The sequence below is a fragment of the Ambystoma mexicanum genome, chromosome 12 (assembly GCF_040938575.1).
Source record: "Ambystoma mexicanum isolate Mex_15411 chromosome 12, UKY_AmexF1_1, whole genome shotgun sequence".
In the NCBI taxonomy this organism is placed as follows: Eukaryota; Metazoa; Chordata; class Amphibia; order Caudata; family Ambystomatidae; genus Ambystoma; species Ambystoma mexicanum.
The window spans coordinates 1252340476-1252358344 of NC_090936.1; the positions used below are offsets into that span (position 1 = coordinate 1252340476).

Consider the following 17869-nt stretch of genomic DNA (forward strand, 5'->3'; position numbering starts at 1 on the left):
GCGTGTAAAATCAATGGGAAAATCCCATAGGAAATATTCCGATGGAATATTTTGCGTGGTAACCACTGCCACCAGCCAGAAACTCGACAAGGGGGGACTGGACAGTGCCCCCTTGGAAACAGACCCAGGGGCAATCGAATTAACCCCTTCCAGTACTTCCACAGTATGATGGTTTGTACTGGTTCTGTTCACAATTTTGGACTAGTAAAGTCAATGGTGACTTTACATGCCCCGGGAGACAGTAGTCAGTCCCAGGGTATGGAGTCTATGTTTGGGGGTCACTATGACACCCCTGTGTTACTGCACTGAGGGTGCTGTGTAACACATACACAAAAACAGATGATACCCTATGGAGTAAAAAAAAACATAGCCCATAAGCACACAAAAAGTCAAAGACATACCTCAAATCATGCCTAAGAGTGGGAGGAAAAGAGTCTCTCTCTTAGCAGGAGAAAAAAACAAACCTCAAAATCCAGCAAAGCTGCTGGGGGACTCGCTAGGTTTGGGAAATTAGCCTTATACGAGAATTCTCCCTAACGGGGGTGCGTCCCGGTGCTTCCGTCAATGGCTGCGGGCGGGTGCTGTTCCGCCCGCCAGGTCAGACCTGGCGGGTGGGACGGCACCCGCCCGCAGATCTCGGAGTGTTACGGTCTGGTAAAAGCTGTGCCGGTAGGCTTACCGGCACCGCTGTTACCGGACCAGCACACTTATGAGGCCCATAGTCTCTTTCTGATTTTGGTGGTAATTGTGGGTGAGGGCAGATAACTCGGGGGCAATGCTTTTTGTCTTGGAACCGAGTCAAGGCAGTGCAACACAGGTTCTAATCCCGATCCTGCGCTTAGAATCCACTCTCTGGTATTAAGCGTGTTATAAAAGAACAATTAAAAATTCTGCTGAATTACCACGAAAATGGTTATCATTGCTGCCACTACGTCCTGTGGGGTTATCCTGGGATTCCAAGTGCGGTAAGGTGGTGGAATTCCCCATTTTTGGAATCCATGGGGATTTTTTGCGGATTTAGCAACGGCGGCATTACCGCATCTAAATCTGCCAATTTATGGAGGTATCGTGAAGGATTTACCTGCGGCAACAAGCTGGAGATGAATCTGACACTTTTCCTCCAAAAAGCAGCGGATTACCACGTGGTAATACTGCGTCAGCAAAACCTGCAGGAAAAACGGGGGTAATTCAGATACAGCCAAATAAAGTGCCCACTTTTTTCAACCACCGCCAAAGTAGTAATTACCCCCATAGTCTTTCAGTGCAGACAGTCTCATGGACTAGTTCATTTCCTCATAAGAATGATCAGAACAGGGCATAAAAGCAGAAGGTTTTACTTAACCTACAAAATACAGGACAGTGTTTAAAACGAGCAAAAGTAATGGGGTAACATAGAAATCTATTGGAGCTAAAAGTGCAAAAAGGAAATTTTTCCTAACACCATCATTTGTATGTAAACCTTCATGTTTTACTGACTTGAATAAAATTATTTTTCTGTGTAGGCAGCTGGACTCTGTCCTTGGAGATCTAACTCGAAACTTTGCGGAAGGCACAGAATACTTCAAAATGCTTGTGGAAGTTTTTGCCTCGGAATTCCGCAGTATGAAGAACATGCACCTGCGCCACTTTTACAGCATCGTGCCTCCACTGGTGAGTCCTGCAGCTTTCTCTGTCCAAATGTTTGCAGTGTTGCATTTCTTGCATTGTAGCTTTCTATAGCGTCCCTTTTTAATGATAGACTTTTCAGTTCCAGGAGCTCATAACAAACAAATAATATCCTGAATAGCATAAAATGGGAGCATCCATTATCTGTGCTCAAGGGCAAGATGGGTCTGTGACTCATTAGAATAGACCACACTGACCAATCCCAATAAAAGGAATACATAATCCCTCCCTCTTACCCTGTCCAGAGTGTCGCTATTAACCCCATCACGACACCCCAGTCAGGCTCATTCCCAAGCCTAATGAGAGCCAACCTACCTGCATCCTATCAAACACAGCCCTTCCATCCAGCTACCCATCGCACCAAATACATTATTTCCTAAAGTAAGTTAAGAATGCAGAGTCTTTGTTAATTTAATGTGGTCCAAGGAAGAGAGTGTCCACTCCAATTGATTGCTTTTCTCCTGCAGATTCCTCATCTGATGGATATTCCCTCCAGCTTTGCTGCTTCGAAAATTTTTGGACAGAGGCCGTAGAGGACCTCCACCCGGTCGGCTACCATTGATCTGTCTTGCTCTGCGTCTGGTTGTCGGCTTTGGAAGTGACATCGGGCATCGTATAAATACCACGTCACTATGCCCCAACCTCAGTTCCTTTTTTCAGCGAGCTAACACTCTGCTTGGGAACACAGAGCTTCGACTCTCTCCACGTTTTCGGCAGAAGATTTTGTACTTTTTCACAACATCCTCGACGCGGGATGTCGGTCGCTCAGGTATCAGGTTTCAAACGGTGTTCCGATTGTGGCACCGAGATGTCCATCACCGACCTACACAAGTTGTGTCTCTGGTGCCTCTGCACTGGTCACAGGACTGACGGGTGTCCGTTGTGTGCCAAAATGCAACCTAAATCCCCTCACAATCTAGCAACAAAACTCGCCCTGGGTCGCCCCCTCAAAATCTCCACTGCGGTCGACAAACTGAGGGTGCATACCCCGGAAAATGAACACCGGCGGAAGAAGAAACGGTACCACTCGAGGAGCCACTCTTCCAGGAGTGGGAGTATTTCAAATCCTCAATGCTTGCAATGTTCAAGCAGCATGCTGCATCAGCGCAGATAAACCTCTCCCCCCCCCCCCATGCATCATGCTTCGGAGCAAGAGCGATGCTCTTTGTACCTGACCCCTCAAGTGCCCCGGTACCGGCAACGTTGGCGCTGATACATTTTTAGTCGAAAGAAATCCAATGGAACAGCCCACACAGTCGGCAATGTCCAGGCCCGTTCGCAGCGACTGCCCGTCCACCTCCTTCCCATCCTCCACTAGCTGTAGGAATCCCTCGTGCATTTCACTTTCTGGGACATACTGAGCAGCATTTTCCACTGCTATCCATAGAGAGGAGTATTTGGCAAAACTGCTTGCCACATTTGTAGCTTTGAGGGCCATGCTACCCAAAGTGAGTGCCCTTTTTGCCAAAGCATCTACTTTTTTTGCTTCTCTGTCTGGGGGCAGAGTGGATGTAGATGATGCAGGTCTAGATGAGCCAGTGGCAGCCTGCATAACAAGCCCCTCTGGTGAAGTGTGAGGGGAGAGGTATGCAGGGTCTCCTCTAGCCGGCCTATATTTCCCAGAAATGGTGGAGCTGACGGGAGGAATGGAACATGGGGTTTGCCACATAACTGCTAAAGGATCGGCAATGGCCTGGTTTAGAAGCATATTGCGTTCAGTGGCAAGGCCTTCATCTAGAAAGTCAGTAAGGTCATAACCTTGTCCAGGAGCCACTGATGAGTGTAATCCCAGGGTGTCAATAACCCTTTCTACCAGAGCCCTGAATTTAGAGGTTTTGTGAAGATAGTGCTGGGATTGCTGAAACTCTAGGTCTGGCGAGGTGTGCAGACCGCTGGCATCTTGGAGGCCCTGAGCCAGCTGTAAAAGCTGATTGTGGTCATCAAAATAATCAACCCCTCCGGAACCCAAATAAATCGTGTCGACATCTCCCTGGTCATCGCCGTCATGACCGCAGAAGATACTTTGCATGGTATCGAAAAATTCGGACCGGGGTTGCGGGATCAATGTTTACTCGACAACCGTCGACATCAATGGTTTGTCCTTCTGCACCGATATGGTGGATGTCGGTGTTGATCGAGACGCAGTAGCGTCGATATCCTTGGATGCGCTGGGGTAATCCAGCATCTATGGCATCAGCCATAACTCTAAGAAGGCAGGCCTACTTATAAACATCTGGTTTCTCACCTAATATCCAAGTAAAACATCTGGACATGCCCTTCGAGGGTTATCTTCTTTTTGGCCATAAAGCCGATGATTCCTTGGAAAAGTTAAAGGAATCCAAAATTGCTGCCAAATCCTTAGGCCTAGCTGCGCAGCCGGCCAAACCTGCATTTAGCTACGCCTCTAGGGCACGGGGCTACAGGAGATATGCTACTTACGGCAGCAGAGCGCAGCTCCCACCAGCCAGGCAAGGGCAGAAGCATTTCCTGTGCTCTGGAAGAGGCAGAGGGGCTTCTAGGAGTCAACACTGGCACTTCTCCCCTTTCCTCTTCCCTGCACTGTTGCGATCTGAATGACATAAGACCTTGTAAAATCATTATTTTGTCCTCCCTTGTTTACCCCTCCTTGTCTTGTTGTACCTAGAAACACTTGCGCGTTATAAATGCCACATCATATCATATCCTATATAACAGGCAGGGGCGACCCAGCCTCCGAAGCCACTTTGATTTTCCCCTCTCACAGCAGACCGGTTGGAGGACGGTGACAGAGCATTTGCTCCAGTGGCGGGGAATTACTTCTGATGCCTGGGCTCTACAGCTCATTCAGTGGGGTTATTGTCTGCCATTTGTAAGAAAACCACCGGATAGACCACCCCCACCTCCAATCCAACCGGGATAGGAGCTCAAGGAAGAACTGAGAGCCGTGTTGCTGAAGGGTGCCGTGGAAGAGGTACAACCTGAGCAGAAAGGATCGGGTAGGTATTCCCGTTATTTATTGGTGCCCAAGAAAGGAGGAGGTCTCGGTTAGGGAGAATTCTCAGAAATGTGCGAATTCCCTTCACCTTGGAGACCCCCCGCAACTTTGCTGGATTGAGAGGTCTTGATTTTTTTTAACTTGGCGAGAGTGAGACCCTTTTTCCCACTCTCTCATGTATTTTAATATGAATTTTGCCTCTGTGTTTCTTGTGGTTGTGGAGTCTGACAAACTCCATAGGCATCATATTTACATTGTGTCACACAGCACCTTCAGTGCAGTGGCACAGGCAAGTCTCTTAGATTTCCCAAAGGTTTAAATACCTTTCTCTGGGATAAACTGTTTCCCAGAGCAGAAAAGTCAAATTGACTTTACTTACCATTATAACTTTCTAGGCCCAACACACACTATCTTACAATAGAGTGCTGGAGGGGTTACTTACTGGTTACAGGTCATTTGGTCGAAAATAAATGGTCGACAGGACAAATGGTCGCCGCAATTTGGTATTTTCACATTTTATTTTTTTTGGGGGAGGGGGGGTCCCCCCAACCCCCTTTTTTTGCTAAAAGACCCTTTTTTTTCTAAACGAAAACCTGAAAAATATATATATAAATAAAATAAAAAATTCTACCATTTGTCTTTCGACCAAATTGCGTCGACCATTTTTCAAAATGGCGCAGAGCCATCTTTGACAAATGGTCCCCGGTCTTCTTTTTTCACCATGTCTTTGTGGAAAGGTCCTTCTAGAGATTTTCTCTGCGCGCCAAACCAGGTTTAGTCTCTTTGTTCATTTCGCCTTTGGCAGTATTCAGGAGTGAAGCCCGCCTGTGGCTCCAGAGTGTCTGGGGTAGGCAGGAAGTGAGGGAGGTTCCCGAAACTCCCTGTGCTTCGTCTCCTAGGAGACCCAAATGCACTCTGTGGTGATTGGGTGGCTGACTGTCCAGCAAGGACAGCTTTCTGCTGGGTGAGTGACAGCTAGGCTGGAATGAATGGGAGAGAACTGAATAAAAGGTGAGTCTTTTGGCTTGGAGGGCAGAGTCGACCACTGTACGAAGGAACCGAAGAAGAGCTTGAAGAGGACGCCTGCTGCAACTCCTAGACCGTTGGTTTGCCCGGTGAAGCCCTGCTGCATTGCAGAAACGCAGAGTTAGCCCCTGCAAGGACGACTTCTCCTCTTGAGTTGGTGGGACCAATCAACTCCAAAGTAAGCCATCTGCACATCCATCTCGGAGCTATTTGAATTTCCACAGAGTTGCTGCTGGAAACCGTATAGCCAGGGAGAGGTACACCAGATTGTGTGTGTTGCTTTTAAGCTGGCCTAGAGCTTTTGGAAGATCTTCCGGACTCCCAAAAAGCAGGACTGACCAAGCCAGAGCCCCCTCAAAAGCGTGCGGGACCCCAGAAGCAAGGAAAGCCCACCTCAACAGCCTGGAATAGCATTGTTGCTATTTGCGGTAGCCGCAAGAAGCTGAAACGCGAAACAGCCACTGAAAGTGAACTTTGCCGGTTGCAAGTTTTGACCGTCCCAGTGTAGTGCAGGAGTCCCCCAACGTCCTTCGTCTTGTCCCCACAACTGAGACCCAGGAACAGTGAGATCTGCAGAGCTGCACAGGAACAGAAGTCATCAGCTGCATCTTTTCTTCATTTCTAAGTTACTGTAAAACAAGTCTGTGAACTTACCTCTTACTGTGGAAGTGCTTGTAACTTCTGCAACTCACTAGTATAATCAGTTTATGGCCCTACATTTGATTCTTCTTTTTATCAAAGACTTCTAAGAACTTGAATTGTATGACTCTTCTAAGAGGACCTGAAAGTATTTGCCCTGCTTAAGAATATTGGTGTTCTCTTGTGTTCTAATAACCTTTTCCTTTTACCAACTTTTAAGAGTGTTCTGAATGCCAACAGTAAGATATGTCCCCAGCACCCTTTTTATTGAAGTCACCTGTGGGTGTAGGTTGTGTCTGTGGGCCATCCCAAAAGGGTCTTTTCTGATTCAGAAACTCAAGAGTGTACAGTATTGAAGTGTATTTGTTTGTTGCTATTATATTACTCCCTTCTAAAGAAGGCTTTATAACTGACTGATAAATACATTAATAATTGTTTATGCAAGAAACTTTGAGTGTAAGAGTTTATTTGAATACCTGTAACTGTGATCTTTGTGTAACTCCACTAACGCTCACATTTACCCACTTGAGATAAGCCTGGCTGCTCAACACGCTACCAAAAGCCAGCTTGACACAGATGGTCGACTTGTTCTGGAAAAATGCCACTCTACCAGCGGCTTCCTTCCTACGTCTCCTAGGCCTCGTGGCCTCCTGAATTTTTCTTGTACTAGGTTGCGCATGCAATCCCTGCAATGGCTACTGAGGGATCAGTGGTCTCATACCTCAGATCTCCTCCACATCTGTGATCATGACCTGTCCTGGTGGGCGGACCGCAACAGCCTTTTGGTGGGGGAACCCTTCGGACCTCCTTGGCCTCAGACCCAAGTGGTCACGGATGCATCTTTGAAGGGTTGGATCGCTCACTGCTAGGATTTGCAGGTGAGCGACGCCGGTCAACGACGGAATCCAGGTGTTACACTAACAGGTTGAAGTTGCGAGCAATCAGGCTAGCCCTGAAAGCGTTTGCCCTGTTTCTGCAGGTGAAACATGTCCTCGTCCTGATTTACAACACAGTGACAATGCACTATCTCAACAAGCAAGGTGGTTTGCACTCCCAATCCTCTCTGCATGGAGGTGATGATGCTTTGGTTCTGGTTGCTGGAGGACGGGATCTCAGCTTTGCTAGTTCATCTGCCGGGCACAGAGAACAACTTGGCGGATGCTCTGAGCAGGCAGTGCATGGTCTTACACAAGTGGGAAGTATACCAGGAAGTCCTTGAGGAAGTCTTCGCTCTCTGGGGTACCCCAGCAGTTGATCTGTTTGCAACGAGTCCAACAGAAAATGCAAACAATTCTGCTTAAGGGAATTCCCAGCGAATGGTAAAATGAGTGACGCGTTTCTGGTGGATTGGACCTTCCCTCTCCTTTACGTGTTTCCTCCGGTTCCCGTCATTCCTTGGGTTCTCCGGAGGTTGAAAAGGTTTTGAGCAGCCATGATCTGGATCGCCCCGGAATGGGCGAGGAGAACGTGGTACTCCGACCTCTTGGATTTGTCCATCTGTCCACCTCACTGGTTGCCTCGACGTCCGGATCTCCTAACCCAGTCGGAAGGTCGGATACTCCATCCGACTCCAGAATCCCTCAACCTACATGCGTGACTCTTGATAGGATGAGATATGATGACTGGGTCCTCTCTGAGGAAGTACCTGAGGTGTTGCTGGCTGCACGCAGACCATCTACAAGATCTTTGTACGCGTGCAGATGGAGAAGATTTGAGGCGTGGTGCATGTAACGCAAGATTGACCCCCATCTCTTACCCCACCACTACAGTGATGGAGTTCCCTCTGTCACTGGCCTCTGCAGGCCTTCAGGTCACCACAGTCAAATGATATTTGGCGGCCTTGTCTGTGTTCAAGAGATCCCTGGATCAAAGTTCTTTTTCTACGATCCCGGCAATGGCAATGGCACAATTCCTGAAGGGCCTTGTTAAATACGTTTCCGCCAACACCCTTTGTTTTCTCGGATTGGAACCTTAATTTGGTCCTGAGATTTCTAATGGCGGCTCCGTTTGAGCCTGTGCACTCTTGTCCCTTACAGCTTCTCTCTTTGAAAACAGCCTTCTTGGTGGCTGTTACATCCGCTAGGCGGGTGAGTGAGCTGCAGGCCTTATGCTGTAAGCCACCCTTCCTGCGTTCCCTCTGGGAGAAAGTTTCACTCTTGGTAAGGCCTGGCTTCCCAAAGGCCTGGCTACTAAAATTATTTTTCTACTTGCCCAAAACCCCTGTCACCTTTTCACAGTAAATTGACTAGATTTCGATGCTCTTCTGCCACAGTGCTTCTTAAATACATAGAGATCCCTGCAGACAACCTCTGAGGGATTTACAACCGCTGCCCTTCATGTGGTCTGAACACCAGACAAGAAAGGGAAGTCAAACCTCACTGAAGGTGGGTAACGTGGACAGAGCGGCAAGGCATAACCTTCAGCTAGGGGTAGCAGACTGGCGCATGGGAAGTTGCAGACCGAAGCAGGCAGCTCTATATTGGAGAGGGCAGGAGAGTACTGCAGAGGGGAGCTAGAGAGGAGACAGAGGTGACCGAGGAGGAAGCAAAATCGCATCAAATAAGGGAGGAAGGAAAACCAGGAATAGAGTGACAGGAAGAGACAACAGCAGAGGGAGGAAATAAAGCCAGGAATGGAGCTGAAGGAAGGAGTTAAATTGGAAGCCTGGAGTGTGGAGTGACATTTACTAGGGAAGTGAAGGTGATAAGTGACAAGGAATTGGAGGGTAACAAGACACAGCAGTAAACTGTACTGAAAATGCCTCCAGCATGGAAGGCATGACCTAGCATATGACGGGAGGCAGAAGGATACTTCAGTAAGCCTGGACTGGACCTACAGAAGCAAAAACCCAAACCAGAATATGCCCAAAATGTGGGTTCAAAATTGCTGTGAACTTCTTAGCTCCTGCCTTGAACATAGGATTGTCTGGTTACCCTGAATACAACAGTTTCCATGAGATACATTTGGCCCCCCTGGCAAACTGATGCCTTACATACCTGCTCATGCAACATTAACTTGGAGTATTTGAGAATGTTAATGAAGAAGTAGGACACGTCTAGTACAACTAAACATATTGGATCATACATACAGGGCAAAAAGTTAGTTTGCATCTTATTCAGAATTTACATTTGGGATGCGCTGTGTCCTTGCTCTTGGTTCTCCAGTGATAGCTCCTGCCTACTGGATGATGCCCGGCACCCAGGAGCTGATTTTAGCTCCTGCTTATCGAGTTTTAATTTTACCCCATGCATCAGAATCTGTTAAAGCAAAGTCCTCCTATCGCTGAAGGAATGTCTCTCTAATTCCTACTCCCATCTGAATCCATTTATCAGATCTGGAAGCCTTCATAGCAGGATTAAAAACTAGTTGGGCGTAAACGTGAAGGGAATATGAGAAATCTACTTTGAGGTCAGCTAATCCCATGCCATGGCCATTGCTAAATGGCCATGCTGAAATACACACATGTGGGCCTGTCTTTCTGGCCAAGCCTCCTAATCCCTACCAAAGATGAGCCTACTTCTGCATGGGCTGTCCACGCCCAGGTTTTCTCGCATTCTCTGCATGACCATTCAAAGAGAATGCAGAGTTGGGTTGTGTTCAATGTCGAGGGCTGGACCCCTCTCAACCGGGAGTAGGACTGCCAGGGTTTCTGTTAAGATGAATGGTGGACAGATTTCAGGAGGTCAACCTAATAATAGTGATCAGGGGAACTATGGGAGTTCAGCCAAACCAATCAAGGTTAAGAATGGAGAGCAGTCAAGGCTATTCTCCGAAGAATGTGCGTGGCGCCAGGCGGCCACAATGAGTCCACACAGTGAAGCACATAATTCAATTTAGACAGGTGAGTATTGAAGGCCCAACACGCACACTAGGAAATTAAACCAGCAGGTGATATTACGCAACACTCAATTATAAACATATTTCTGATGCTTGTTAATCTGCTTAGAATCGCATGCTGTGCATATGGTCCGACATCAGTGGTAACCGCAGAGTATTGCATCTTGTCTTTCGGGGACCGAAAGGGGACGTCGGTATAGGCGTGTCTGTAACACTAGCTCTATCGTGACGTGTGTAGTACCCAAAATCCCTCACACTCCGAGGTTCCTCAGATTGTTTATTTCCGCCCAGATAACTGGTCGCCATATAGCGGAGCTCTTACTAGAGACATTGTTTTCTTACGGAATTGTTGGTTTATTCCCTGTTAAGTCATTTCGCCAATAACGACAACTTCAACGAAGACTACGGCAGAATCGTCTACGGCTGTGGATTTCGCCGCCTAAGATCCGGCGGCCGGATTGTCCACGTGGTCGGGCCCTCTGGCCGACCTATACAATAGGGAGAGTGGGGTCGGGCTGACCATATTGTTTTAGTATGTCTTTCCTTCTTTCCCTTTTAGTCTGGTCATCCTTCCCTTTTGCTACGGAAAGGACTCCCTTTAGATTCCTAAGTGTAGGGTTAGATATCCTTGGAAGGACGAGCACAGGACGTGTAATGTCTGTCTTCCCCCTAGAGCACGACGAGAAGTGGTGTGCGGCGTGCAAACTCCTTTGGCCCAAGACCCTTAAGTAACGCTGTGTAAAGCGGTGAGCCGCGTACGGCATGTCACGCGTGGAGCTCCCCCTCCCCCACCGCCACACCAGCCGAAAGTGACGGGGGTACTTCGGATGACCAAACGTCCAATGTGGATGTTCTAGACCTTTAGGCGGACACTTCTAGGTCTGCCACGCCCTTCCCCGACCCTTCCAGGCTCGACTCTGGTCTTGCTACAGGGACCACACCCGGCGACAGGGGAGTACAATCACTCCGTAATACTAAGCACACAACCCCTATGCCAATTTCGACGGTTACGTCGAAAAAGGCGAAAGTGCCAACGGGGCTGCCGAAATCTTCGCCGGTTCCCCCGGATCACTCTGATCCACGGCCTTCCCCGCATTCGCAACAGCGCATGGTGACTGGGCAAACAAAAAAGATCAAGGGCGCTACTCCTAATCCTACACACATCGGTAAGTCGGGAGCCCGACGCTTCGAGTTCCAAGGCCTCTATAGGCCCAAAAAAATACAACTAGGCTTCTACCCGGAAACCCGTCCGCTAAACCTCCTAGTGGCACGGACGGTCTTTCTGTTGCTGACAAATCATCTCAGCCTTTGTCTCTCGACGATTCGGCGACTATCCAAAGTAGCATCGGCGGTGGGTCTTATCCCTGTTCTGCCAAAGATTATGGGTCAATCCGCGGGAAATTTTTCGGCGGATTATGTTCCCGATTCCAATGGGACTTACGTAGATAGTCAAGAGACTCTCTCCGACACCCTTAGAGGTGTAACGCTCACCTGGTTCCCCCGGAGGCGCAGGTCTTGATCTGGCGAGGATACTGTCTTCAGTGTTAGGCGCAGGGTTCGTTTTGCTCCCGGACTGGGCCCCCTTCCCACCGACAGTTTAAGCTGAAGAGTGAGATGTCTGCAAGGGTAAACCAAGGTATTAGTGTTTGGAAGGTTCGGAAAGTTCCTAGCCCCTCTCGCCCTTTCTTTCCCCGTGGAACTGGGTTGATATTGCGCTTACCTTATGTAGGTAAATGCCGGGCTCTCCATCCTGCGTCTTGTGCAGGGGCGCTGGGTCCAGTTGCTTCACTGGATGCGAGCTCTGCCTCTTGATAGCAGAGGATTTGCTGAGAGCGAAGACGCCGTTAATGCACGAGCGTGCCTTGTAAGTATTAAAGTTCCTTTTGCATTGTTCTCTTCTCTTTCAAAAGTCTTAAGTCTGTAAAGTCTATGTCTTTCCCTTTTCAGATGCTGTGACGATGAAGATTATCCTTCTAATGGCACGTGAGTAGAAAGACTGCACTAGGGCTGGAGAATGCTCCGTAATGTCTCTTTTGTCTTTGCAGGTACTGAGGTGCAGCGCGAACAGATTGAAAGCGAACGTAACACAGGTAAGCAGTCTTGTAACTAAGCGTTACTAACCGATGTATCTTGCCTTGCAGGTGCCGGAATGCAGCGCGAGCTGAGTTGGAACGGGCGTGACACAGGTAAGCAGAACTTGTAGTTGAATATTACTGACCGATGTTCTCTCTCTTTGCAGATGTCGGATGCCGGAAGAGAAAGGCAGAAAAAGGCGCCTTGGATGCTGCCGTTGGATTAGGTAAGTAGATTCACTGCCTTTACTTTAGCCTAACCTGTGCCTTTGTTTTGCAGGAGCTGCAGAAGACTGAAGAAGACTGAAGATTGGATTCCAGCAGGTTATTTCGTGTTCACAGGATCTGGAGCTGGAGGTTTCCTGGAGCTGACACGGTGAGCGTCCTGCTGCAGATGCAGAATAACGCGAAGCACGTGAAACCAATCGGGTGTGGTTTAAATAGCCTTCTGTAGTGCTTAGGCATCTCCTTCCACGGCCTCACCCAGGTAAGAAAAGAGTTCCAGATTTCTAGAAGAGTTCCTGTGTTCTGCTTCCAGGGAGTGGCTCCTGCTCCACCCAGACAGAAAAAGTAGTTCCAGGCAGAGAAGGATCAGGAGACCAGTTAGCTGGTAAGTAAGCAGCATGGTCTGCTACAGGTAGGTCCACCAAGCACTCTTATCTAATATGAGCCCGGCGCTTCCTGTGCCGGGACCAGTCATCATCATGAGCCTGGCGCCACTGGCGCCAGGACAAGGTCCAGAGGGTCCCTATAGGGACTGGCTGGTTCCTGGGATCAGAGTCATGGGCCTGCTTCCAAGGTCGTGGGGCAAGTCCTGACCCCTTGGAAGCAGGGATCATGACAAGAGGTTCCTGTTGACGCCAAAGTGCGGAGAATGTCACTTCTATTCGCGTCGGCCCATCCGGGTCCTCTAAATGGACTACAGAAAAGTTTGAAGGTTGTATGGATCGGCTGGAGCGGATCATCGCCTCTTCAGATCATCCGCCCCCGAAAAAAGCACGGGTAGAGCGTAACGCTCAAGTTCAAGTAGATCAGTCTCAGGTTTTCCAACAAGAAGACTTGATTCATATGGATACTTAGAGAGATATCTATAATGAGGAAGAAGAAGCGTCATTTCTCAAACTATGAGGAGGATCAACAGGACATGACAGACAACTGGGAGGAGACCAAGCAGGAAGGTGGAAACCCTTGGACACAACAAGATCAGGACTCTGATATTTTGGTCCTGGATTCTCCTCCGTCCACTCAGGCTCGCCAGGCCTCACATGTGGATGACCAAATGGCTTTCAGCTTCATGTTGAAAAAAAAGGCAGAATTCTTCAAAATTGCCACTCAAGAGGCGGTAGCGGAGCAGGATTTTGTGGAGGATATTAAAGAAAAACCTCCAGAGTCAATCCATCCCCCTCCTTAACTCTGTCCGGAGACAAGTAGCTCCATCTTTGGTCACACCTGCTCAGGCACGGGCGGTGAACCCGAGAGTCGAAAAACTATTTCGGCCTTCCCCTACCGACCCTCTGTATATCAAGGGGCATGCCATCCCAGACTCACTGGTAGTGACTACCACTCGAAATAGGGCAGGGGTACCCCTTGCCATGGGAGAATCACCACCGGACAAGGAGTCTAAAAGATTGTATGCCCTGGGCAAACGTGTCACGTCAGCAGCTGCATAAACCATTCGGGTTGCTAATAATACTACGCTATTAGCAAGCTACGCTGATGCCCAATGGAAATTGCTGCAGGAAGGTCTTCAGGAGGTTCCTGAACCCGCCAGAACAAAGCTTCTCGCCATTGTTTCGGAGGGAAAACTAGTTAATCAGAATGTGGTGAAGAACACCCTGGACACTGCAGAAACAGCAGGCAGGTCTCCTGCACAAGGTACTCTTCTGAAAAGACACGCATGGCTGCGCACGTCGGGCTTCAGACCTGAGACCCAGGCCTCTCTCATTAACAAACCCATTGAGGAGACTAACCTCTTCGGGAAAGCAGTGGAGGAAGCGTTGGAGACGGCCAAGAAAGAGCACGAGACCATAAGGTCTTTGCACCAGATTACACAGAAACCCTCCTCCCAGAGGAATGCCTCTAAACTACAAAGATCCATCACTGCAGAGCAATGTATGGTGCACATCAGGCGAATGTCACAAATAGCACACGCAGAAGGCCCTCACATGAAACATACGCTGCAGACATCTGAAGCACGGGTCTGCAGCCACATTGCATTAAACATTTCCAATCCCACATCATAATAATACGGAGGGATACCAGCCTTGTAAAACACCATTTGGCATGTCTTTCTCACGTCACAATGCCGTAAGAGCCCTTGGCCTTGAGTAATGGGGTCATTAATAATCTCGAGGCATCCTTTGATATTCCACCACAGGAAGACGATTCATGCCAGGCGACTGGTTTGGGTCTGAATTACATCGCAATGTGGAAAGTCCTTAACACTGTCAGTGCCCAGCGTAACTTGCTGCCTCCCCCGTCCCTGGTGCCAGTAGACCAAACCATCATACCATCCAGTGAAAACCCCTGTGAACTTTTATGATGGTTGGTGGTGCGTTACTGAATACATTTGGGACATAACATTTTAATTGTAGCCTATGAACGTTTATAATTGGAAAAAACTTTTTTTTTACTGGTTAGTGTTTCCGCAAAATACCACTCACCACAATGCTTTTTAAGAGCTAGGAATTGACCACGCCAGCCGTAGTACGATTCCAGCGACTTGCAGCTTACCTGCCTTCCAGCCTTCCAGCATGTCTCCGTCTGCACCAGTACACCAGTGTGAGAGGACGTGCCTCTGTGCTTCTCTGCTTCCTCTGTTTGGACTGCTGCTCCTTTAAGAAAAAGAAGCTCCACTGCCTACAAAAACCTACCTACAGCGCGGAGCGCGCGCGGAGTACCGTGCAGAGTACCAGTCTGCACCAGTCCGCAGCGGGCGGAGGGGAGGGGGGTTTGGCCCCCCCTGGAACATCCGCTGTCGGCCTGGCACTATCCACACGGAGGTGAGGTGGGACCCGCTATTTCTCTATTCCCTCATTGTTGGAATTTTCTTCTCGTCTGTTTGCACCTGTCACTTTTCCTGGAGCACTCCGGTTTCGCTGAATATCCTGCTTCAAGTCCCTTTTCCCTACACGCCCCCTCAACCCCCGCCTCTGGTGACTGCGGTGTCCTGCTATCTGCGTTCCAGTACCTGAGTCCGCACTGCTTCATCTCCAGCTGATAATGGAGGATGATGCCGAGCAACGCTGTCTCAGAAGCCATTTGAAAAAAAATAGTGTCCACGCCCCATTCTCAGCTTCCTAACTCACACAACTCTGTACCGACGCTTAAGTTGAGGACCACAGCAAGAAGTACATCACACTCGGCATTCGATGCCATTGACTCGGATGCACAAATACAAACCCTTCCCAAAAACAACTCTATGGAATATACAGCACTCCACTGCCTACATGATCAAAAATCTCAAGAAAACTTCAGTGGATCTGCGCAGGGCTCCGCTGGCTCAGTCATACCATCACGTCAGACGCAGATACCCGTGGCCTCGCTGGGATCTGGAGGTGCAGAGGGATGTGCCCCTCTCGCCTTGGCACCGGAGGACAGTCGGATGATGATTCCGCCTACCTGTGCCATCGACCTCTGTACCGCTCTGGCGAGTGGCCCTAACATCGAGCAGATCGGAGGATCTCTCGCTGTGGGTCTGAGGGCGGTGGCAAGGGGGCGTGGAATTAATCATTCACCCTCACAGGAGCTACGGGCGCCATTTTTGGGGCTCGTGGGAAAATCTCCAGAAACCCAGATAATTAATCCTGCTAGTACGCCTAGTGAAGGCGGTCCACACGCGGACTTGGAGGCGGCGGCGGGGATATTGGAAAATTCCAGTTTACGGAATTTGGACCCCGGAAATAGGGGGACCTCCTCCCAGCCGACCATAATGGCCTTGGTTCATTCATTGCCGCAAGAGATCACGGCTCATTTTCCTGAACAAAGTCTCAAAGAAAACGCATCAGCGTCAACTGCCCCGTTACCCCGCCATTTTGAGGAAATTCATACATCGATCCCGCAGCCAACTGATGATTCATTAAAACAGATCTGTATTTCACCTACAGAAGACCTCACCTGCCCTCAGACAGTAGAGGTCTCAAATAATCAAAGCTCACCATCCATAACGAGCTTAGACTCAGATGTTGATCTACAATCCAAGGCCTTGGACACTTCTAACCCTAAACTGAATTTTCTACCGAATAAGAAAAGAATTCAATATAAAAAAAGAGGCAAGCAGAAATCCAAGATGCCTCCGCCACAAGGAACTAATGATCAAACACCTATACAAAAAAGAAAAGAAGATGGTGATGTTAAAGAAAACAAAACGACTAGACGAACCGGGTCACATCCTTTGACCAAAAAACGAGGGCTGGGGAAGCAGTCCCTGCCAATTCCGCTGCTCTCTAATGCCCTATTGAACTTCAAGATACAAGGAAAACGTAAACTCTCTCAGGACTCCGAACTTTCAGATGTAGAAATTCTAGAAGCATTGGAGGAGACGCCCCCATTACCAAAATGCAGAAAATTAATATCTGGGCAATTAAAACAGTTTGAGGTGATCCCGACGGAAGACATCCAGCCTCAACTTACGGATGGGAACGTAAGCAATACAGCGCACTGCACCCCAGTATCAAAAGACAGAAAATCAGTACCTGGCCACAAAAAACAGAATGATGTGATGCTGTCGGAAGACATCTATCCTCAATCTATTGACGTGAACATCAGCGATACAGCGCAGTGCACCCAATCAGACCTTCTGTCTACGAACGGAGCCCATACAGATCCATATACTCGACAAATCAATTCAGGCATATTGGATCTACCTGTACCTGAACCGCCTATATCCGCTCAGCCTATCCAAATGCAACAGACAGAAACGCAGACAGACCAGATAGGGCTTTCGCAATCTGTTCTGTCCTGCCCGAATTACAGGAAACAAAGTCAGGCCACAGAGACGCAGGCAGGGAGTGGCATTTACTTGGACCGAAGAAATATGGACTCTATAAGAGAGTTTACAGCTCCAGAAGATCAGCGGCATCAACAGGAAATGCTGGACATCTTGGATCTACTCCAACCTAAAGTATATCCCTCTCAGAGACTAATGAGTCCACAACCCTGGGCAAAAATTAATCTTCCATCTTCCAACCTTCGGTCTACTTCACAAGACCCCCCTCTTGATTCTGTGTTACAACGTAGTTCAATCAGTGGCCCATGGAACTCCTCGCCGAGACTACCAAATCTACCGGAGAATGATTACACCACAACGAGACGCCGGCACTCAGTTTCGAACACTTTACCTACAGATGGCAGAGATACCTCATCAAAAAATGGAAGACCACCTGATTCGCAAACATCAACGCATAAAGATTTACCAAATAACAAGAGAGACATGACTACGATCATGTCAGCAATAACTATTGCGATGGCTCCCTTTTGTAAACTATATGAAACTCTAGGTGAGGCCTCGAGAGATAACACAGCTACTTTAGCAATTATCCAATCAAAGCTGACTTTCCTTGAGGGGTTTATATCGGCAATAGACCTGAAATACGATATTGCCCAAAGGAAAAGAGGAAATTGAACTAGACTTTGAAAACACGACGGCGATCAAGAT

At 48.5% G+C, this 17869-nt stretch overlaps 1 protein-coding gene across 4 annotated transcripts in view; it reads left to right on the top strand.

Moving 5' to 3' along the window:
• WASHC4 (WASH complex subunit 4) overlaps nt 1-17869 on the top strand; it is a 1230387-nt gene that overhangs the window by 956362 nt on the left and 256156 nt on the right. For all 4 annotated transcript variants that reach the window (XM_069629940.1, XM_069629941.1, XM_069629942.1 and 1 more), the window contains one exon: nt 1503-1650. In XM_069629940.1, coding sequence (XP_069486041.1) covers nt 1503-1650 — 148 coding nt within the window. The remainder of the gene's footprint in view (nt 1-1502; nt 1651-17869) is intronic.